The sequence below is a fragment of the Lepidochelys olivacea genome, assembly GCF_965140295.1.
Source record: "Lepidochelys olivacea isolate rLepOli2 genome assembly, chromosome: 6".
In the NCBI taxonomy this organism is placed as follows: Eukaryota; Metazoa; Chordata; order Testudines; family Cheloniidae; genus Lepidochelys; species Lepidochelys olivacea.
Genome location: NC_140416.1, coordinates 114,884,078 through 114,907,573, shown reverse-complemented (window position 1 = coordinate 114,907,573; position 23,496 = coordinate 114,884,078). Strand labels below are relative to the sequence as shown.

The following is a 23,496-nucleotide window of genomic DNA, read 5'->3' as shown; positions in this document are numbered from 1 at the left end:
CCTATATCATTGTCTGCTATAGGAAGCCTGCATACTTTCAGGAATCTTGGATTCCAAAGGTTCCCCTCCTCCTCCTCCATAGAGAAAAGCAGAGCAGGCTATGTTTCCATAGAATCACAGAATATCAGGGTTGGAAGGGACCTCAGGAGGTCATCTAGTCCCACCCCCCGCTCAAAGCAGGACCGATCCCCAACTAAATCATCCCAGCCAGGGCTTTGGTGGTGGAATCTCCTTCCTTAGAAGTTTTTAAGGTCAGGCTTGACAAAGCCCTGGCTGGGATGATTTAGTTGGGGATCGGTCCTGCTTTGAGCAGGGGGTTGGACTTGATGACCTCCTGAGGTCCCTTCCAACCGTGATATTCTATGATTCTATGATCTCCCTAGGTAACACATTCCAGTGCTTCACCACCCTGCCAGTGAAAAAGTTTTTCCTAATATCCAACCTAAACCTCCCCCACTGCAACTTGAGACCATTACTCCTTGTTCTGTCATCAGCTACCCCTGAGAGCAGTCTAGATCCATCCTCTTTGGAACCCCCTTTCAGGTAGTTGAAAGCAGCTATCAAATCCCCCCTCGTTCTTCTCTTCTGCAGACTAAACAATCCCAGTTCCCTCAGCCTCTCCTCATAAGTCATTATGTTTTCCCATTAGCAATGTGCTTGTTGCCTCTTGGTGAAAATGGAATGGTAGTTAACGTGCTGCATATATAGAGTCAGATTTGCTCCCTGCGTTGCTTCAGTTACCAGCAGTGTAACCAGGTGTGGGCCCCGGGTAGCAGCCGCTCTGCCAGGATTCTTGATGCATATTCTCTATGAACCTTGGAGTTGGTTAACCCAGGCCAAAGAAAGCATCTCCCAGGGATTCAGTGATCTCCCAGAACATCTCCCAGGCACTCAGTTGAGGAGGCTAGGATGGATGCCCAGCCATAAATTAAAATTGTCCTCTCCTGACAGACCACCAGACAAGGGGTGACAGTACATCCACCTGCTCTGAGGGATAGCTGCCCCGATGGTGACAGAGAGTGCAGTTTCCACCTCAGTGTGCTCATGGGGGTAGGCCTCTTGCGAGTCAATTAGAGTGAAACTAGTAAAAAATCTTCCACTTGTGTGGACTGAAACCAAATTTTTAAATATCCTACCATGTCTGCACCTCTCTTTCAAATTCATTACAGTGCCCAATTGTAACCTTGCTAATACTGGTGTAAATCAGGTGCAATCCAAGGCAAAGGAGAACCTAGCCCAGAGTTTCTAAAATTTTCCTTTTCCACTGAAGATTTTTCTTCATTCCTGCACTGCTCAGAATGTTTATACCATCAACAGCCATTACAAGGCAAGTCACAAATCCCACAACTCAGGACCTGGCAGCTAATTAAAAGGAAGAACTAGCTTGTTTTCAGAATATGGATGGCAGAAAATATATTCATTGGTAAATTTTATAAACTAAAAACAAATCTATATTATCATCAGAATCATTTCATTTATGGCTCAATCCTACAACATGCTGAGCAGTCTGGCCCTGATACAGCAAAAGCACCTAAGCGTGTACTAAACTTAAAGCACTGGATTAGTTCCATTGACTTCAGTGGATCTATTGACTTCAGTGGAACTACTCATGCATACAGTTAACCACATGTTTAAGTGCTTTGCTGTATCAGAGACAAGGTGCTCAGCACTGTGTAGGATCCAACCTTTAGAGTTATAAATTCTATTGACTGCATTGGTACCTTAAATAGTTTGTTTGTAAAATTACAAACTTTTAACAGATCATTTTTAAATTAAGGCTTTCAAGATCATTTAAACATTTTAGCAGAGTCCTAATTTTCACTCAACATAAATAATTTGTAAATATACAGAGGTTACATACCTGCAAGTGCTACTCTTCTGCATGACGTCAGCTCGATGATATCCAGAGAGTTTACAAAAACCGTCATTACTATAAACTACAGGCCAGTCCACAATCTGGGCATTTCCCAGTAAAAAACTTGATTCTAAAAAGAAAAAAAAGAGAGGAAGATTTGTAGTTAACCACCATGTAAGTTTAAATAATCCTTGTGTTATAAACCAATTGCAGACAGTTATTCATATTGATAATATCAATCGGATAGGAGTTTAACAGATAACCAATTAAAGAATCTAAAGAAAGGATATGGCATGATAAAATGAAAAGTTACATTTGATTGGACAGGATTTGTTTCTAAAATGGTTTGAAGCTTCTTTCACCTAAAAGTACTAAAACAAGTACAGCTCTTAGAATTTACTGTATGAATTGTTTAAGAATCACCTATTATCAACATCTGATCAGGATATTGTGCCTTGATATCAACCCTAAACTACATTATAAATTGTTTATTTATGTGTTAAATGGTCAGTGTGCCTAGCACTGATGACAGGCATGTTACATAATAAGACAAATAAAATACTGGACTTTTCACAGTTCCCAAAGTCTTTCACACAACTATTCAGAGGCAGCCACCTCTGGGGTGGAGGATGGCCACCAACACACAGAGAGAAATTTGCACAGCTATGCACTGTGCTATATGTGCTTACATGAGAGGAAAGTGATCAGGAACAGTCAGCATGGGTTCACCAAAGGAAGGTCATGCCTCACTAATCTAATTGCCTTCTATGATGAGATTACTGGTTCTGTGGATGAAGGGAAAGCAGTGGATGTATTGTTTCTTGACTTTAGCAAAGCTTTTGACACGGTCTCCCACAGTATTCTTGTCAGCAAGTTAAAGAACTATGGGCTGGATGAATGCACTATAAGGTGGGTAGAAAGTTGGCTAGATTGTCGGGCTCAACGGGTAGTGATCAATGGCTCCATGTCTAGTTGGCAGCTGGTGTCAAGTGGAGTGCCCCAGGGGTCGGTCCTGGGGCCAGTTTTGTTCAATATCTTCATAAATGATCTGGAGGATGGTGTGGATTGCACCCTCAGCAAGTCTGCGGATGATACTAAACTGGGAGGAGTGGTAGATACGCTGGAGGGCAGGGATAGGATACAGAGGGACCTAGACCAATTGGAGGATTGGGCCAAAAGAAATCTGATGAGGTTCAATAAGGATAAATGCAGGGTCCTGCACTTAGGACGGAAGAACCCAATGCACAGCTACAGACTAGGGACTGAATGACTAGGCAGCAGTTCTGCGGAAAAGGACCTAGGGGTGACAGTGGACGAGAAGCTGGATATGAGTCAGCAGTGTGCCCTTGTTGCCAAGAAGGCCAATGGCATTTTGGGATGTATAAGTAGGGGCATAGTGAGCAGATTGAGGGACGTGATCGTCCCCCTCTATTCGACATTGGTGAGGCCTCATCTGGAGTACTGTGTCCAGTTTTGGGCCCCACACTACAAGAAGGATGTGGATAAATTGGAGAGAGTCCAGAGAAGGGCAACAAAAATGATGAGGGGTCTGGAACACATGACTTATGAGGAGCGGCTGAGGGAACTGGGATTGTTTAGTCTGCAGAAGAGAAGAATGAGGGGGGATTTGATAGCTGCTTTCAACTACCTGAGAGGTGGTTCCAGAGAGGATGGTTCTAGACTATTCTCAGTGGTAGAAGAGGACAGGACAAGGAGTAATGGTCTCAAGTTGCAGTGGGGGAGGTTTAGGTTGGATATTAGGAAAAACTTTTTCACTAGGAGGGTGGTGAAACACTGGAATGTGTTACCTAGGGAAGTGGTAGAATCTCCTTCCTTAGAAGTTTTTAAGGTCAGGCTTGACAAAGCCCTGGCTGGGATGATTTAATTGGGAATTGGTCCTGCTTTGAGCAGGGGGTTGGACTAGATGACCTCCTGAGATCCCTTCCAACCCTGATATTCTATGATTCTATGATATCACGCCTATAATTAATGGCAGATAATAGAGAAGATGAATGGAACTCTAATATAGTGATGGGAAGCAAGAAAAGTAAAAAATTCAAGGCTGAGATGAGAAAAGAAAACAGCATTGTAGATATAGACTGGAAATGTCTATTTTACGACATAACAGGAGGTGCTGGCTCTCGTTAATTCTATCAGCCTATATCAGTTCCTGTAAATATGCTAATATTTGCCGGGAGTACTTTCAGGAAGCTGACCGCATGTTTAAATATCGCTTCAATCACCTGTTCTTTTAGTCAGCGCCTACAGCTCATACAGATGGATTGGCACAAACATATTAGGAGCTAGTCCTAAAATAACCAGTTTGGAACGTTGTTCCTCCAAAGCTCCTTCTAGCAAGGTGTTTCTGAAGCAGGAAGTATCCATTTTCTTCAGCTGTACTGAGTGTTATATGCTCATCAGCAATGCAAACATTTCTAATATTGTTCCTGTAACAATGTTCTCCCTATAGCCTAAAACAGAGGTTCTCCATTTATGATCCAGGGTCATCTTTGAGCATTGTGTAAATGTGTTTTTACTGTAGCTATGGAGCTATCCAGTAACTTTCACCACTGGAGTGGTGCAAAAAAGCTAATGAAATGTAGCCATTAAAAGTCTCTAATGTACAAACTCAGTGATGATACAGGTATCTTCCTCTCAGCACAAATATTGTCCAAAAAAGGTCTAGAGGAGAATTTTTAGCAGCTATCATTATAATAGTGAAAGGATAATTATGCCTACTGCTTTTGTTTATTTGATCTATTTACCTTACTTTCATATCAGAGCGATAATTTGTATTTTTATAGGTTCTACACTGAACTCTTTCCTATGGTTTAGAGGCTTGAATGTAGAGTATATAATTCAAATACTATTCTATTGAACATGGAAGTATATTGCAAAATTTTTGAGTTTCTACATACATCTCTCTCACATACTTTACAAACTTGAATTTAGGGGGAAAAAAACATCTGAAGATAAATATTTTTCCTTGTGAAAATCTAATAAAGACAGAATGATGTAAGGGTAGAGGTTTGGATTTCGTGAACTTCAACCTTTTTAGAGTCGTATAATTAGTCTGAGTTCACCCACAGATATTTTTTAAGCTTATTTTTCTACCTAAAGGGAAGCAAGTGACCCAGGTCCATGATTGGAGCTTCTACGTATACCACAATACAAATAAATAAATACATAATATCAGATGACAATGGAAGCTTTGCCATTGACTTCAAGAGAGCTAAGATTTCACCCACTGTACTGATACTCTAGGTATTTTTTTCCTCTTCCCTCTACTTTCTACACAGTGTATCCCTGTTTGTTACCCTCTCTGCACCATTTCCCCACTACTTTCTAATTGGACTTTCTTCTCTGAGAGAGAGAGTGTGTCTAAGCAGAACACTAGTCCAGTAATGTCTGGATGCGAGTTCAACTTTTGAACCCAGGACATTTAGGTGGGTGTAACAAGTGTGTGCATCAGTAATTGCTGAGGCTGTAAAAAGGGATTAAAGAACTGCATGGGAAGCACAAAAAAACAACATCCCAGGACCGTGATGAGTGACTGTAAAAGAGATGTTCATACTTTGGAGACGTGACCAGAGTTCTTTTCCGCACCACTGTTTTATTTTGGCAGCCCTACTGCAGCACTAATGGAACCTTATCCATTAGTAACACCCCCCGTTGTTTCCAATTCTGAACACGACTGTTCCCATACGACAGTTTTTAATTTTATCCAGTGCATCTGCATATCAGCCAACCCCCTCTCCCCGATTAGAACTACTGAATAGTCTTTACAACATTCACCCCAATTAACTCCTCTCAAGTGGGCTGGAAGATGTGCACAGTTCAGAGTTGGTGCAGGACTTTAACGTTCCCATGAGAGGAAAATCCTACTTGGGAGAGACTGTGTGAATCTACAAGTATTACATGAGTGTTGAATCAAAAACAGGATTGATTTTGCACACACTCAGTATACTCATTTTCTATAACTATCTTCCCTCAGATGTTCTAGACACTTAGAAGTAAGAAACACCTTATATGAAAACAGGAGAGTCCTCCATTCACCAGAAGTGAACTGACTGGCTGACATTTCTATTGTATACATCTTTCAGTAGAATCAGATATCCAAACACAAAATCATTCAGGGATATCATGTGGATATGTGACACACCCCGGAGGACCTGAGATTCATAAACCAATAAAAAGATTACATAGATATGTAGTCTTATCATTTGTGACAGAGATAATCTTGATCCTATATTCCTGTTATGTAACTGTTTCAGAACACAATGTACACAGTGTAAGAGGCACGTCACAGCCAAGAGCAGACATATGGCATGCCTGATATTATATTTTTGCACTTTTATAGCGGCTTACATATCAGGATTGCATAGTGCTCGAAAAGCATTAATTAACAAAGCCTGACCAAACTCATGGGAGATAGGAAAGCAGCACTGACTTTGGGTTATTGTTTTGTTTTTGCTTTATTGATTTTTCATGAAAAACACAAAAATTAAACAAAAAATGCAAATATTTAGCAAGAGGCTAAATTTAGTACAATGATCATTGTAACAAGCATCACGCCAAAGACAAACAAATATACAAGTCTCTTGCTTTGTGTATTTAGCTTCTTCTCTTTAAAACTTTGACAAAGGAAAGAGCCCATAGATATACCAGGGGATCAGTGTATAAAAGTTTATAAATGCAATCTGAAAAATGCTGATTTAGTAATGACATCCTGAGTCTTCTTATATCATAACCACATTAATGCATGTGTATAACACCAACCTGTCTTTTTCCCCCCATTTGATTGCTGATAGAGTTGTTTTCTCCATCAAAGCTGTGTTTGACAATTTTTACATTACCACTGCGATTTTGCCAGAATAAAACTCTAAACAGTTTTTTGCTAAACACCAGAGCTTCTACACATAAAGCAGGGTTAGCTGCCCCTAGTCAGTGCTGGAAACAACGCCAATCATCGACTAACCTGTCCCATATAATTTTTTTCTTCACACACATTCTAAAAATACCATAGGGGCCTGTGCAAAGGTCTTTCAACAGTTCTGAATACAAAGATAGGACCCGCTCCAAGCATCTGTAAATTAAATGAATCTTCCTGCAAACAGCAGGAAAAGGGCACTGACATGTCTTCTAGTATCAAGAGATGAAGTACTCAGGACATAGAAATATAATACACCTCCACTTTATGCAGAGAGGAGTATTAATGAATTATGCACTGGTTTGAGTGACCTGCACAAGGTCGCACCCCAAAACTCTGGCAGAGATTGCACCCAGGAGTCCTTGCTCTTAACCCTCTGTTTTAACTGCTAGTATACTATGCAATGTTTTGAATTTTTGCACCCCCTTTTATTTTTTTGAAATCTAACCTCTTGGTAACAATAGACATAACTTAACAGAGGGTACAGTATAGCAGTTTATGGGGGTTTTGCCTGGTTTGAGATGTGACAGCTTTGGATCACATTGTCTGAGATATCTAATTGTGGGCGAACATTTAGGTTTCTGCAATGACTATGAGCAAGGTTTGGTCCTAACGGCGAGTCTGGGACGAAAGTTACCTATTTGCTGAGGCAGATTAAGGTTTCCTGGGACCCTGGACCAGAGCAAGTGGGGGGCCCCTCCCCATCCCTTCCACCTGCAGCCGACCCTGTTCCACTCTTTCCGCCTGCAGCCCCACCCCTTTCTGCCCCTTCCCTGCAGGCAGGGCCCATCCCTGTTCCACCCAGGGTCCTCCGCGTTCCACCCCCCCACTGCAGCCCCGCAACCCCTTTTGCTCCTTTCTCCACCATCCCCACTGCAGCCCCAAGACAGGAGAAGCTCTGTCCCTGCACCACGGGGTCCACCGCAGGGGTCTGAGTGCTGGGTCTTCACCCACCAATGCCCGCATTTCTGCAGGAGATCAGGGCCAGGGTACTGGGGCTTGTCCCGCCTTTCCCGCCTGGCGCTTCTGCTGGAGAGTGGGGTCGGGCGCGGGAGCTTCCCCTGCTACCCTGTGGCGTCTGCCAGGGATAGGGTGACCAGACAGCAAGTGTGAAAATTGGGACGGGGGTAGGGGGTAATAGGAGCCTATTTAAGAAAAAGAGCCCAAAATTGGGACTGTCCCTTTAAAATTGGGACATCTGGTCACCCTAGCCAGGGACAGGTGGGGAGGGAAGGCGCTGGGGCTTCCCCATCCCGTGGCTTCTTCTGTGGTCGGGGGCCATTGGAGGGGGGCTTCCCCTGACCTATCTGCCCAGTGCTGCTGCTGGGGAAGGGGGTCAGGGCACGAGGGCTTCCCCCGCCTGGCGCTGCTGCAGTGGAGCAGGGTCAGGATGTGGGGGCTTCCCCAGTCCCACCCACCTGGCAGCCAGGGCTCTGGGCTTACAGCATCTGGCGGCAGATTTATTCCAGGGCCCCCCAGTTGGCTGGGGCCGCAGGGCCCGGGCCTCGTCAGCCCAGTGGCTACTCAGCCACTGCCTATTTGGCCTAGTTACAAAATTATACAACCTACCTACCTAAGGAATGGTCAGCACTTGCAGGACAGCTTTGGTCAAAACTAGTACTGTGTTGTGCTTCACGTTCAAATCTGAGTCAACTTTGGGTTCATTCTATTCTCCTCTGACAGGTTGTTCCATATAGCCAAGGGCCATTGAGCACTGTGGCTAGAACATTGTCCAAGAAGCATTTCCCAGGACGCTGGCAATGAAAGAAGGCATTTTTTGCCTCTGCTAACATTTGGGTAGTGATAAAACTTCAGACTACTTCGATAAGCAGAGTGAGGCAGTATTCTGGTTACCTCCTTAGGCAGTTTTCCTCTTTCTGCCAGTGCGCCCGTGTCAACTCCAATGGACTGAGAGTCCAGCGATTAAAAGATTATGACTGTACACACACACACCTATGTACCAGAAGTTTAGTGGGGCATTCAATCCCCACTTGGTACAAACTGTGTTCTTAGATGAATTTATATTTATTTTAGTTTTGTAGAGTTTGGGAAATTTTAATTTTAGTGTTTCTTAGTGTTGGTTTTAATTAGATGAATCAATAAAATTAGCACATGCGGTAAACTAATATATACATATATAATTAGAACGACAAGAGCCCTACAATAAAGGGAAAAAAAAATACAGAAACACTTACATCTACCTCTGTATTTGGTACTAATATTTTACACAGGTTATATTTACCTAAAAAAATTTAAAACCAAAATTTAACCCTATAACTTTCCTGTACAAACTAATAAAACAATTCCTTGCACAGCATGAGGTTACTCAGATGAGCTAAGACAGTAGGATCAGGACCACAGCATGTAGTCAGCCTATGGAATTAATTGCCACAGGAGAGGCAAGCTGTCCAGTACACACTAGCTTTTAAAAGAACTGAATTATTTTATGAGCTATAAAAGAGTTCAGAAGTTCTGGATGGTAGGAGGGTACAAGTAAATAAATCCTGGATTAAATATGGGTAATTTACACTCATGTAAACTAAGTGCTGCATGGTATAGCTCAGAAAAGAATATATTTTCCTTCCACGTACAGCAATGCACAACTTCCCAGGCACATTACGGAGGAGGTAGAGAAGTGGGGAGCACTTACATCGGGACCATTCAATATTGGCCATTGCTGACCACCAGATACTAGATGTGATAGACTCTAATCCAACATAGGAATGTAGGAGCCGAGAATTTCCCAACTAGCTAACTGGCAATAAATCATTATTTGAAAAGATTCACATGCAGCTAACTTTAAAACTTCCACAATTATTAAGTTAAAATATCTATTAGTGTATTCCCTCTTGCTTGAATTTAATTGATGTGCCTAAAATGCACTTTCATTTTACATCTCCTTTGAGAAAAGTCAATTTTTATGATTTCTAAGCTTGTCTGATGGCACTGGGTCCACCAGGCATTTTTCCCACCTCCATCTTGTTGGTGTGCTGCAGAATGCCTGAAGCAAAGTTCTGTAGGATATATATATTCCTTTAATAGATACTTCTAAAACACTGATGTCTATAGGAGAACAGGAGTGCAGGTCTCAGGCATTGGATATGCCTGCCTCAGAAAGAGTTCCTAGCATCTCAGAAGGGTCAGCAGCCCTTTTAATGAGCTAACATTACTCTCATATTTACAAACTTTAATACAGATGGCAAGCATCTGTACTACTGAATGAACACAGTTAGCAAATATTCTACCTTTTGCTAGCACTGTTTCTTGTACAAATCAAATATATTTTAAGTTTCTCGTGCTTCTATTTTGCACATAAGCTCCTTCATATAAAAAGGTAGGGGACTATGTAGTACAGCACCAAACCTTTAATATTATCTACACAATCTCACAATGGCTAATGTTCAGCTTTGTTCTGAACCTGGGAACCTTGTTTTTAAAAAATGAGCACAATGTTCAAGTAATTTTTTTTTTAACAACAAAATGCCCAAAGCAGTGTAAAAATACATGTTACATAATGATGGAAAAGCAAGAACAGCTAAATCACTCTAGGAGATGTGTTTAGCCAAGTGAAGACCATCATCTCTGCTTAGTCTTGTCTTAGAAATACTCAAGTACAATTTGTAAAAACCATCATTTCATATTTACATCTCCTCCCAGGAGAATATGCAACTAATCTTTTAAGGAACCAAACAACTATGTTGGAAGGAGGAGATATACAAAATCAAAGACACAGTAACACAACCAGAAATAAAAAATAGGAAAAAATAAGAAAAGAAAAAACACATCTTCCCATCTGAATAGATTTATTATCCAAATCAATTTTACAAGCACGGCACTTCCAATCCAGACTGAGCGCAGCCAGGAACTGACAGGCTGTGTGAAAATGCCTGGAATTTGGTTTCAACTTTGGCTTGCTTCTTAACTCTCTTATGAGAATCCCAAACCACTTACGTGACTGTCAATCAACTGTCCCAATAACTAAACCGATATCAGCATATCCATGCAATCTTCACTACCTCCTCTCGGAAAACTCATGAGACTGTACAAAATAAAAAAACTTTTCAGATTCCCCCCTTTATATTTGATTTCCTTTTAGCCAATCTAATCAAGCCCTGACACAGACAAATAATGATATTCTACTGAATTTAGTCAATGGATCCAGCTACACACTCACAGCACGGCACACAACCATACAGAATGCAATAGAAAATCCTGATCCTGCAAGCTGACCTGCATGGGAAGAGCCCCACTAAAGCCAAGGGGACTCTGTGCATGTGTAGCAGTCTTCCCATGTGGAACAGTTTGCAGAACCAGGGGGCCAAGCTTGGGCCTGGTGGTGTAAATGAGCCATTACATTGATACCACAAACCTCCTTATGACATTCTTAATCTGTACTGTAAAGGGCGTTCTACATTTTCTAATAAAGTGGTTTTTTTTTCTCGTGCCTTTTAAATATGTAGAATCATGTCAGTCTTTTCAAATTCATCCAAACCTAGCCCTTGAGATCTGCTTGACAGATTCATCACAGAACATCTTCCTGCTTCAGATATTTATTTGTACTATTACTGTTGTTAATATTTATATTACAATAGCAAACTGAGGAGCAACTCACGATTGGTTCACCATTGCGCTACAAGCCAAAAAGCTGCTCATCAAAAATGATAAAATTGGGTACACAAATATATGTTTCACTGTTTTATCACCATGTACCTGTAGTTTGTAGGACAACTATGAGCATGGCAGTTGTCAGCAATTTCCAAGGCAAACACTAAAAGAAAAACGTTATAATCTGCATTTAACTTATTGTCCAAAAATTCAAAAGTTAAACTGGTTGCTATACAACAGGCCTAGTCTCATGGATGTTCTGATCCTTCACTCTTTACTGAGGCAAAACTCCCACCTACCTCAATGGGGGTTTACATCAATAAAGACAACAGGTTGTCCCCATTGCTTGTCTGCAATGCTATTTTATTGCATGATGGCCACAAGTTTTACACTGCATGCCTTCTAAGGACATGTCTATACGTACAGCACTGCAGAGGCACGTGTGGTGAAGATGCTCTATGCTGTCAGCATAAAAAAACCCACCTCTGCACGCGGGATAAATTATGTCAGCAGGAGAGTACTTTGTGCACACGAACACTTACATCAGTGTAACTTATGTCGCTCAGGGGAGTGGAATATTCACACCCTGAGCGACATAAGTTTTGCCGACATAGGCTGTAGTGTAGACACAGCCGAAATGAATTACCACAGAGTTAAATTAGTTCAAACCTGTCACAGATACCAACAAACTACCCATAAAATGACCAGTGAGTCAGTTCTCTATTAAAATTATGTGCACTGCAATTGGACCAAATCCAGCCTGCCTTGTTTACCTGGGTAGTCCCATTACATCCAAAGGGAATCTCATAAGAGGAAGGCAAGCAGGATCTGGTCCACTTTGTGTGAAAATGTCTATTTCAAAAATAAATACTAATTTGCTGCTAATCGCCACTTATCTGAAAGTATTATGGAATCTGCAGAAGCTGAAAGGGAAGGTGTTTGGAAGTTATATAAGAAATGGAAAGCTTTTATACCATCTTATACCACTAAGGTAAGTGTTTACACGGTAATTAACGAGAGAGTAAAACCTGGAGGAAAACAAAAAAAAAAAACACTCCTCTGCCATTTATAGTGCTACAAAATATTGTATCCCAGGGCCAAGATTTTCAAAAATAGGAGCCTAAATTTAGGATCTTAGATCCATAGTTAAGGCGGATTCAGCAAAAACATGTTTAATTTTATGCATATAAGCATCCTACTAACGTAAATGAGACTATTAATGGGTATAAAGTTAAGAACAGATTTGCAGGACCAGGGCCTTCTTGGTACCTACCTACTTTTCATCAGTGCTGAGCATCCAGCCTCTCCCATTAAAAGCAAAGGGAGCTGTTGGGTGTGTAGCACTCTTGAAAATCAGGCAAGATCCTAAATATGGATTTAGGATCCCAACTTTAGACTCCTTGTTTGGAAAATCTTGGCCCATAATTTTAGTTGTACATAGGACCTAATCCTGAAAACACTTACACGTGTAACTACCCATGTGAGTAATCCCACTAGCCTCAATGTATTTATAGTTCAAGAAATTTGTTTTGACAGAGAACAATGTCTGATTTTCACACTCTAATTTGTGAGAAAGATTGACAATGTTTTGAAAGCTAAATGCTATGCACACTAGGCATTAGGGCCCAATCCTGCAGTCCTGACTCCATCAAAACTCTTAATAAAGTCACTGGGACTGCTCACAAGTTAATCGGATCAGTCTTGTAATTTCAAACGTGTACTGTTCTCAGCTCCACACCAACTCTGAGCCTGATCATACCATCCTGACTCAGGAAAAACTCCCCTTTACTCCAGTGAGATTCCCTCCCACTGGGATCCAGGACTGCAGGATTGGTTCCTAATAGCTGTTGAAAGCAGTTAGCTTTCAAAATATTGTCGGTCAGTCACAAAAGCTCCCAAGTACGTGAAAACCACACATAACTCTTCTTTGTCAAAACAAGTTTCTTGAAATGCAATTTAACTTGAAAGAATTATTAGCCCACAACATTACCTCTTATAAACTCCCATCAAACAGAAAATACTGTTTTATTCATTTTTAAAAAATCCTTTGTTTCAGTCATTAAATGCTGGCTAGCCACCAAGTAATACAGTGATAAAGTAGGCAAACTACATGTATTTCCCATTCAATTAACTTTCTTACATTTCTTGCTGGTTATATAGCTCTTCCAGTAACAACAACAAACTAAATGTTTACTCTAAAAGCCAATAATATCATTTTACTGTTTTCTTTCAGATTTAAACACCCATCTGTAGATGCAACAACACTTAGAGCGCCCTCTTGTGCCATATACTGAATGCTGTTCTCCCTGAATAGAAGTAACAATCCCTTTTCCAGAGCAGCATCCAGCTGTCATTAACTTGAAAGAAAAAGTATTTACAAACGTAAAAGATATCTTCATTGTAATCCAGCCAATCAAATATCAGTAAAAAAAACCTCTCTCTTCCCTTAACCAACAAAATGGTACGTACACATTTCTAAACTATTGGTATCAATTTTTCATGATCAAATTTTAAGTTTATTTTTTAAAAAAACACTATAAATAAAACTCCCCCTGGTTTCAACAGGAGTCACAGGCACTTAGGGCTTCAGGATCGGGCCCAGCAAAGGGAAGTCTCTTGGGCAAGAAGGGGGTGTCTGGGAGAGAAAGCACTGCTCAACAATGTACTGCAATCATTATATAAATTCACAAAAAGAAAAGGAGTACTTGTGGCACCTTAGAGACTAACCAATTTATTTGAGCATGAGCTTTCGTGAGCTACAGCTCACTTCATCGGATGCATACCGTGGAAACTGCAGAAGACATTATATACACACAGAGACCATGAAACAGGGAGGAGGTATTGTTTCATGGTCTCTGTGTGTATATAATGTCTTCTGCAGTTTCCACGGTATGCATCCGATGAAGTGAGCTGTAGCTCACGAAAGCTTATGCTCAGATAAATTGGTTAGTCTCTAAGGTGCCACAAGTACTCCTTTTCTTTTTGCGAATACAGACTAACACGGCTGTTACTCTGAAACCTATATAAATTCAGTTTCAAAATCCATCCTCAGGCAGACTTATAAATGAAACCCAAGAATTTAATCAAATTCCAGTTGTAATCATCTGGATATTTCAAAAGCTAAATGATCCACTAATTATAATAAACTTATTAGACCAAGTTTATCACTGACCTGACTGCAATGTAGCCAAACGAGTTAGACCAAGAATTAATTTGGCCACTGGTTTATAGCCCTTGTGCTTAAGAATTTAGGTACTTGTGAAAGGTGCTCAGCCCTAGTATTTCTACTAACTTGTTGTAAAGAATTTTCACAATGGAGAGAATCTTCAGTTGTATCAGGGTCAAACAAAAATCCATTTAATTATTGTGAGTTTTTTTCCTTGCCAGACTTATAAGGCATCAGACAACTCCTGATGGCTAGTTTGAGGGACAGAAGAGGGGAGCTGACACTTATTTACATATATACATTTTCAATATTTAAAATGTATATAAAAGGTTACATATATGATCGTACACCTTTCCCCTCCCCCTTTGTGTGTCACTTGTCTTCTTAGCCCCGGACCTTCCAACTGGTTCTACAAGGGGCAGTTCTTTTCACATATGTGGAACCCCACTGACATCACAGAGCCTCATCAGGGAACAAGATCCCTATGGATCTGATTGCAGGATTGTGGCATTAAATTGTAAGTTCTTCAGGGCAGAAACCAAACTGGCCTCACTGAAGTCAATGGCAAAACTCCCACTTCCTGCAGCGGAGCCAAGTTTTCTCCCCAAGTATTCATATGTATTTGTACGATGCCTAGCACAACAGAACCGTGCTCCTGATTGGGCCTCTAAATGTTAATGCAAGAGAAGTAATAAATAATCATGGTAATTATAACTCTTGGTCTTTAAAGTAGGGCTTGCTCCCCTGTAAACTACTTTTGCTTTCTATTGCATCCTGCTGAGAAGTTCCAGTTACAAACCTGTACATGTCTAGCTAACCAGACTGTGTCCTAAACACAGGTTTCAGACTTTACTGATGAATTATGCAAAAGGAAAAGATGGACAGCGAAGACAAATTTCTCCTCTCTTTATTGACACAGCTCAACTTAGTGCTCAGCTTTAACATTTGGCTTTCCCTGCGTATCTTACAGAGATGGACCCGAGCTGCAAACTTCAGCTCTGGAATCAAAGCTGGGGGATGTCTGGATCCAGGTCCCATCTCACATGCTTCTGTCAGTGGAAGCTCTGCCCGTCTAGGGGAATCAAAAAAAAATCAAAGGTATGCACTACTGTGATGAGCTATGAGGAAGATTTTGCCCTAAAAAAGAAAAGTCCTTTTCGAAACCTCAAATTCTAATAAAGGTAAAACGAAACATCAGTGATGTGTTCTAACACAGTGCTCTCATACACACAGAATTCTCTCAGTTTACATGAGACCTCATTTACCGGGGTAAGCAAGCATACTTGCAACGGGAAAGGGTAACGAACTAGGGACTCTATTCATTTGCTCATTTACTTCAAGTTTCTTATAACCATAAGCAAGGGGGAAGGCAACAACACATGGGAGGAAAAAGAAAAAGGTCTGGCCCAAAGCACAAGCAGGTCAGTTAAACAACTCCCATTGACTTCAGTGGGCTTTAGATCAGGCCCTTCAAGGGCTTTTTGTTTTGTTTTGTTCCTGGAAAATGTACTGACAGAGTACATTGATAGTATAGCAGAGTGACTAGCTTAGGCAATATCAGCTGTGGCTGGATGAACAAAGACCCAGAGTTACCATCCTCTGGGAAATCCTTTTCAAACTACCTGATGGAGCAATTTGGTGCTGCCCAAAAGGCAAAATATTTGGCTCTTCAAAAGTACTCTACAAGCTCCAGGATGAAAAGTCACTCCTGGCAAAGCTGATTTAGAAGAACTCAGAGCAGGTGGGGTATAATGCCACCAGAATTAAAGGAGGTCACCCCAAATCTTCCCATACTTTTCAACTGGGGGGGTATAATTTTAACCAAGGGTTTCTGGAAGTCCACTCCAACATAGGATCACAGAAACACAGTGGCCAATACATTTCTTTGTACTGTATATGCATTTTCACTCTTTTCATGAGATGTCTCTTGAGTTTAATATATTTTGTAACCAAAACTGGGGGAAGGGAAAGGTTCTTGAGCTTCCTAAACAGAAAGTTTCCAGTTCATGTTAAAATCAACCATATGACTGTTTTTAACACCAAGGTTTATCTACCACACTCAATCTGTGCACAAAACTCCCACTGTCAAAAGGCAGAGTCAGTGTGAATTTCAACTTTATAAAATTACTGTAATTCTATATATAAATGTTCAGGTGTTCAATCAAAACATATATCCATAAAGAAGTCTGACGGGATTTAAAATGTGATGAGAAATCACAAACAAAAATAGCATTATTTAACCTAGAAAGAAATTAGAGGGGACTAGGCTGAGCTATTCAAAATGTTAAAGATTATAATAAAAAATAAGCCCTTTTTGTTTACCCTGTTCCATGACAGTGAAGAGTGACTTGAAATCTGTGAGTACAAATATAATAAACACAAAGCAATATTACTTCACAGGATGTATAATCCTGCTTGCTTTACACTGACTACAGACAAGACTATGGGAGCAGGATTTGACCCACTCAAGAGCCATTCATTTTGGCCCAGTCAATATAGAACTCACTGCTAATGAAAGATGTCATGGAATCCAATAGTCCTGCTGATTTCCAAAAAACATGAATAATATTATGACCATGACAACATTAGTCATTAAGTGAAATAAAGATAATCTAATCTCATGCTTCAGGGTATAAAACTGATTACCTGCATGAGCTAGGAAGACATTCCCAACCCATCCATCAATGTACAACTGGCTTGGTGCATTATGGGGAGTTGTTGCATTCCTCCAGCATCAGATATCAGCCGCTAGAGGAGGCAGATTAGAGGAATCAGTGGTTTGATCCCATATGACAAATCCCATGTTCCCATTTTTGGTCAAATTTAAATTGCATGGAAAATAAAGTAAAATACAATTAGAAAAACCTACTAAACTTTTATACTTTTTGGTACCTTAAAGCCTTATTACACTTTCATTAGGATAGCCATGTGACCTAATTAGAACAAGAAATCAAGGGTTCTGTTGCCAGCCCTGCCACTCATTTCCCATGTAACCTTGGGCACAATAATTGAACTGCCCATGCCTTAGTTTACTCATCTTTAAAATGGGATGCTAATGTTTATTTACACCTCCTTAATCTTGTTGTGAAGTGTAATTATAAATTCATCCAATGCTATCTACAACTGCATTATTTAATCTTTCATTTAAAATTCTGGTGAGTACACTATTGCAAAAGACCCCAGCTTTCCGTGATCCTACCGCTATAGAACTTGACACAGAATCAGCAGCCAAGCAGAGCATTTGATATTGGCAATACGAGAGGAAGAAAAAGATCAAAATGTTTGCTGGTTTATTATGAAGCTGACATTTTAAAACCAAGAAGAACATTCTTTGACCAACAATTTCTAGGTCCCAGTTCTGCTCCCATTGATGGCAATGGCAAAATTCCCACTGACTTCAATGGGAGTAGAATCAGCCTCCAGAGTCTTCATCTGACATCAGTGCCAAATCCAACACACCGTACCACTTCAGGCAGAAACATGAAATGAACTTAGCAAAGCTCAACTGAAGGCATGGAAGGGACTGGATTTCAGATAAATATATTAATGCTAACGATACATTCTGCAACTTTTTAAATCGCTTTCCTCCCCTCTGCCCATCTTTCTGATTCATGTTACTAGACTAATGCAGAGATTGGCAGCACATAAATGGTCAGTGTTAGACATCATGTTGCTGATCTAAACTTTTGTAGTCTAAAGAGAAACCTCCATTTGGTATCAATAGGGCAAATTCTGAGGTCCTTTTTCCATTTTTATTCATATAAGCTCCCACTCACTTCAATAGAAATTTGCCTCAGTGAAGACTAAGCAGGTGGTCAGGGTTTAACCCAAAGTGTCATCTGTGTTTTGTTGGTGGGATGATCTGCACCCATTTCATTATTTTTATGTGGTTATGTGTGATATTCTTGATTGTGTCTCCTAATGCACTGCAAGGGTAAAATAGATTCCAGAGGCAATGAATAATTTTACGGCCATGGAATTTTAAAAACCAACAGTCCTGTAATTATATGTATAATCGAGGAGTCTGCGGGTGTGGAACTGCAGACAATACTTGGCATGTTTGCACAGCCACAGAATTACCACCAGTCAAGTCACTGTAAATCCTAATAGCATGGTTGCAATAAAAATTAGTTTTAAAGCGCTACAAAACTCTACAAGCTTTAGACCACAGAACAACAATGGAAAGATAAAAAGTGAGCCTATTAGAACCATTTTTAAAGACATAGAATGAATTAAGTATATAGTGAAGATAGTTTCAAAATATGTTTTTGATTATTTATTCTCAGAACTAGTTCATAAAAACTCAAAGTATTTAAATGCAAATAATAATAATAAAAATAATAAAGTTGGCATGGACTAAAGAAGCTAGATATGGGGGGAAAGGTACCAGAGGAAGAACAGCAAATGCTGGATAGATCAGATTTCTACAGCTACAGGTAAATTATGTTCTCTATGGAAATCATTTTTATGGAAAATTAACAGCATGTTTTGCTATTTTAGTGGAAATACACACACAGGCTTTTTCAGTTTAATTAAATACAAAACAGAAAGTGGTGGCTAGGATGAGAAAGCTGAACAATTTCACAATGAAAGCATCTTCTCTAATTTGTCAACTGTGTCTATTTCTATTATCGCTGTCAGCGTGGGACACTCTTTTAGCTAGATAGCTAAAGTTACCAATGACGGATGACGAAAGCTCCCGAAGAACTTCAGGCATCCCGTGGAATTAACCAAATTCCTTAAATTAACAGGAAAGACAGCTGCTAAACAAATCGGGGCTTTATTTCTGTCTGACCTTCACCTGCTGAAGATACAAATAATCAGGGGGAGCTTCTTCAGTATTGCACTGATGGGGGTCAGAGGTTTTGTGGGATTTGTTTTGGTTTTTGTTTTTTTTTTGTTTTTTTTTGAAAAGCAAAGGTATTAAGTTTTATTTCCCCAGCCACATATTAAAAGCAGATCAGCAGCATCGCTGGGGGGAGATTAAGAGCATGCCCGTGGCTAGCGGGCGGCATCCAGGCTAACGACACCCAGCACACCATAAAGTTGCGAGGATAACCTAGCCCAGCGGTAGCTAACTTTCCCCCGCTCCGGTCCCGATCCGCCAGGCAGCGGCCCCCTCCCGCGAGTGCCGGGCGGGGCGTCCCTAGGCGGCCCCGGGCCGGGCAGGGGGTGACCTGCAGGGAGAGCTCTTACCGCTGGAGCGCCGGACGATGTTCTCCAGGAAGGTGTTCTGCGGCGCCACCAGCCCTCGCTTGCCGCCCGGCATCCTGCGCCTGCAGAGCCGGGCTCTGGAGCGGCAGGGGCGCGGCGGTGGCGGCTGGGGGCAGCCGGGGAGGTGTCTCGCGCCCAGTGCCGGTGAGTCGCTCCGGCGAGGCTGGAGCAGCTCATGGTAGTAGCGCTCGGGCGGCGGGGGGAGCCCAGGCTGTGGCGGTGCCGCACGCCGGGCTCGGGAACCGCAGGCTCCGGGCAGATTGCGCCTGCGCGCCTGCCGGGCCGCCGCTGCCGGGCAGCATGGTCCCGCGAGCTCGCCCCCTGCGAGCCTGAGCCCGCCGGGCGGGAGCAGCGCGCGCGCTCCGCTCCCCGCGGCGCTGGAGCAACCCGGGAGCCGGGTCGGGCGCGGGCCCCGAAGGGCGGCTGCGGCTGCCCCCGGCCCGCCCCCTGGACGGCCGCTCCCGGCTTAGCGAGCGGGACTCGGAGCCCCCCGCAGCCTGCCTAGCTCCGCCGGACCGTGCAGCTGGGGCGGCCCCGTGCGCGCCGCGGAGCGGGGGATGCGCCGCTCCAAGCCCCCGCCGCGCAGGTTGCGGGGGGGGGGGTGCACGAGGCAGAAAGCCCCGGGGCTGGGGGAGGCAGAGCGCGCTGCCGAGGAGGCTGCGGGATGGTTTCCCGGCAGGCTCCGACCTGCCCGCTGCCGAAAAGTTACTGGGCGCTGCTCCAGCGGGAGCCCCGTCCTGCGAGGGGGCGGGGGGAGCGCAGCTGAATAATTCAGGAGATTTGGGCGTTTGATGCAAGGGGCAGGCAGCCAGCGCTGCCCGGAGCCGGTGGGGGGTGAGGACAGGCGGGGAGATGGGGCTTTAACCCCTGGCGCTCCCCGCCCGCAACACCAAGCTGGGCTGGGGCCGGGGCCGGGGCCGAAGCCTCCCGAGCAGAGACGGGGCTGCCGCGCCTGGCGTGGGCTCGCGGAGCGAGATGCGGAGCAGGAGTGAGCCCGAGGCTGGGCGAATCCCGCTCCAGCTGGGGCTGAGAGGGGCGCGGGAGAGACCCTCCCACCCCCAGGGATCTCGCCCCCTCCCGGCGGGAAAAGACCCTCAGCTTCCGCGACTGGGCACCTGCGGGCGGTGTGCTACAGCCTGGTTGACCTGCGCCCTGGGATGGGATTGCCCGGGGACAGGGGTGGGGAAGAGCCCTTCTCTCCCCCAGACTCTTCTATCTGAAGGTGCCCACAAACCCCTGGCCTAGGGGGTTATAATCCCCCCGCCCTCCCCGTGCAGGGGGGTTTAAACTCCCCTAGGCTGATCAGAAACCAAGCTCCAAGGAAGAGGGGAAATGCTGCAGGACAGGAGCTGGTTGAGGAAAGGAAAGTAGGGTTCCTAAGCCTCCAGGATTGTCCTGGAGTCTCTAAGAATTAAAGATTAATCTTTAATTAGAGATTACATCATGTGTTGAAACCTCCAGGAATACATCCAAACAAAACTGGCAACTCAAAAGGAAAGCAAAGCTGAGGATGAAGGACATAAATTGGTTAGTCTCTAAGGTGCCACAAGTACTCCTTTTCTTTTTACCCCCTGACCCGGCTTCTCCCAGCTCATCAGCCAGGCCCTTCCTTGCAAGCTTTGGAGGTTGCTGCCCCTGCACCCAGATTTTCCCATCTACATAGTGTTGCCTCTTGTTAGTGAATTGTGGCAAACAGCCCGATTTACATCGGTGAGGCTCTTCCTTAGTATCTGGTTTAGGTAGCACCTGTTCCAGGTTTGGGAGGCCTTTGCCTCCTACTCCTGTGTGCAGCGCTCTTTAAATGGCAGTTGTATAAGCCCCAACATACCTGCTTTTAAAAGGAGACTCTCATCGTTTTTATACCCCAATCCGATCAGCCTAAAGCAGGTTTATAACTGATGGGGGAAGTCCTCCACATGAGGCCACCTAGCCCCCTGGAGCCACCATAATGCATGGAGCAGGAGTAAAGATGCTGCATTCAAGGGTAGAATAAAACATCAGCCTTACATGGGGGTGATTTCCATCCACCCGTCCCATGGCAAGTAAAACTGGCTTTATGGTCAGGTTATGGCAGCAGTATGGCCCAGGTCAGTTGCAGCACTCCAGAGAATTTGGCCTTAAATGGCTTCTGCATTTTTCAATGTACTATTGTATCACTGAGAAACAGCCCCCAGCCTATCACTACTTTTTTGTTTTAATCACTAAAAAACAGTGCTTCATGGTCTCGCTACAGCGCCAATGTAATAAACCTAATAATCACTATAAGACTTGTGCTAACATTAATATATGATGACTTACATGAGAACCCAGCAACTCCCCATCAGGATGTGGGCTTTAGTAGGCTAGGACCTGTGTAAACACTGCTAGACATGGTACCTGCCCCAGGCAGTTTACAGTCTACAAGACCAGCAAGATATAAAGGCTGGGAGAACAGGAAGACTCAGATACATATTTTTATATTTACACATTTTTTAATGTTTATAATTACATAACTAAGTATCAACTTTCTTTCACTATCAGTGTTCTGCCCCAACTGGTCCTCAGTCTAACCACTCAGTCTAACCATTAAAAGTTGGCTGATACCTTGCAGCTGTCATGGCAGAATTGAGTCCAGATTATAAATGCCTTAGGACAGGTATGGTGTTCTACTGTGTTTCTGCAGCACCTAGCACAACAGGTGTGACTGAGGCACTATTCCAATACAAATTATAAAAACTAATGCAATATTGCCAACTACAACCATTCAAAAATTATGAGTCAGGCACACACAATCACTCAATTAGCTTAAAAATTATCATCTTTAAACAAATAACATCTGGGGTTCTTTCTGGCTTTTGAGCCTCGAAATACAAATAAAAGCTGAGATTCTCATATATTCACATGACCCCATGAGCTGGGGCTAGGGGAAAAAATAAAAAATGAACACAGGATAAAAATCACAAAAACTGGCAACCTGGGTAATGATCTGTGACACAGAGCAATGTTTTAGCAGAAAGTGTAAAACTGGCCACACTTGGATGGTTATGCATAAAGAGAGGGAGGCAGCTGGGGCAGTGATGTCTCGGCCATCTACAACCCTTTTATTTTATTTTGGTATCCAGCACTATCGTACCCCTCCTTTCCTACATCAGAGTCCCAAAGGAACAGATGAGTCAGTGTGTGGTAAGGGAGTGCACCTTAATTGCTGTGCATGCTTTTCTATGCTCTTGACCAATTCCTGTTTCCCCCTCCAGCATAAGTTATATAGTAATTCTGACAATAACTTGTCAAGGATTGGAGAATAAAATCCTGTGAATGTGGCAGGGATCCTGGAAGAAAGCTGTGTGCCTATTGTTTCTGCTTATCCTATTTTTTAAGAACCCTTTCAGACTACATAGGATCACAGAAGGAAAGATGGAGAGGAGCTATTAGGTCCTCTGACCCATCCCTGCCAGTACAGTACCCTGCAGAATATTCTCAGGTGTTCAGCTCACTTGCACTGACTCAGGTGCTAGTGCCCCCCCTTAGGAGATTATTCCACAGCAAACATCCTGTTTATAATCAGAATCTTGTCAATTTCTCGCCACTTTGGTTTTCTGGATCAAGGCCTAACTAAAAATCAATTAAACTTTTAATGGGCTTAAAACTAAACATGCTTCAGTGCTCTGCCATATTGGGGGGCCTTTTCTTGCTGAAACCCGTAAGTCTACTATTTAGAGCCCCAAGTTTCCTGTCAATACATGCAGC

At 42.8% G+C, this 23,496-nt stretch overlaps 1 protein-coding gene across 1 annotated transcript in view; it reads right to left on the bottom strand.

The window, feature by feature from the left end:
• KCNH5 (potassium voltage-gated channel subfamily H member 5) overlaps positions 1 to 20,049 on the bottom strand; it is a 232,944-nt gene extending 212,895 nt beyond the window's left edge. Inside the window, exons 1-2 of the mRNA XM_084630682.1 lie at positions 19,753 to 20,049; positions 1,862 to 1,985 (exon numbers count right to left, since the gene is read on the bottom strand). Coding sequence (XP_084486808.1) covers positions 1,862 to 1,985; positions 19,753 to 19,825 — 197 coding nt within the window. The 5' untranslated portion in view covers positions 19,826 to 20,049. The remainder of the gene's footprint in view (positions 1 to 1,861; positions 1,986 to 19,752) is intronic.
• Between the last annotated feature and the right edge of the window lie 3,447 nt (positions 20,050 to 23,496).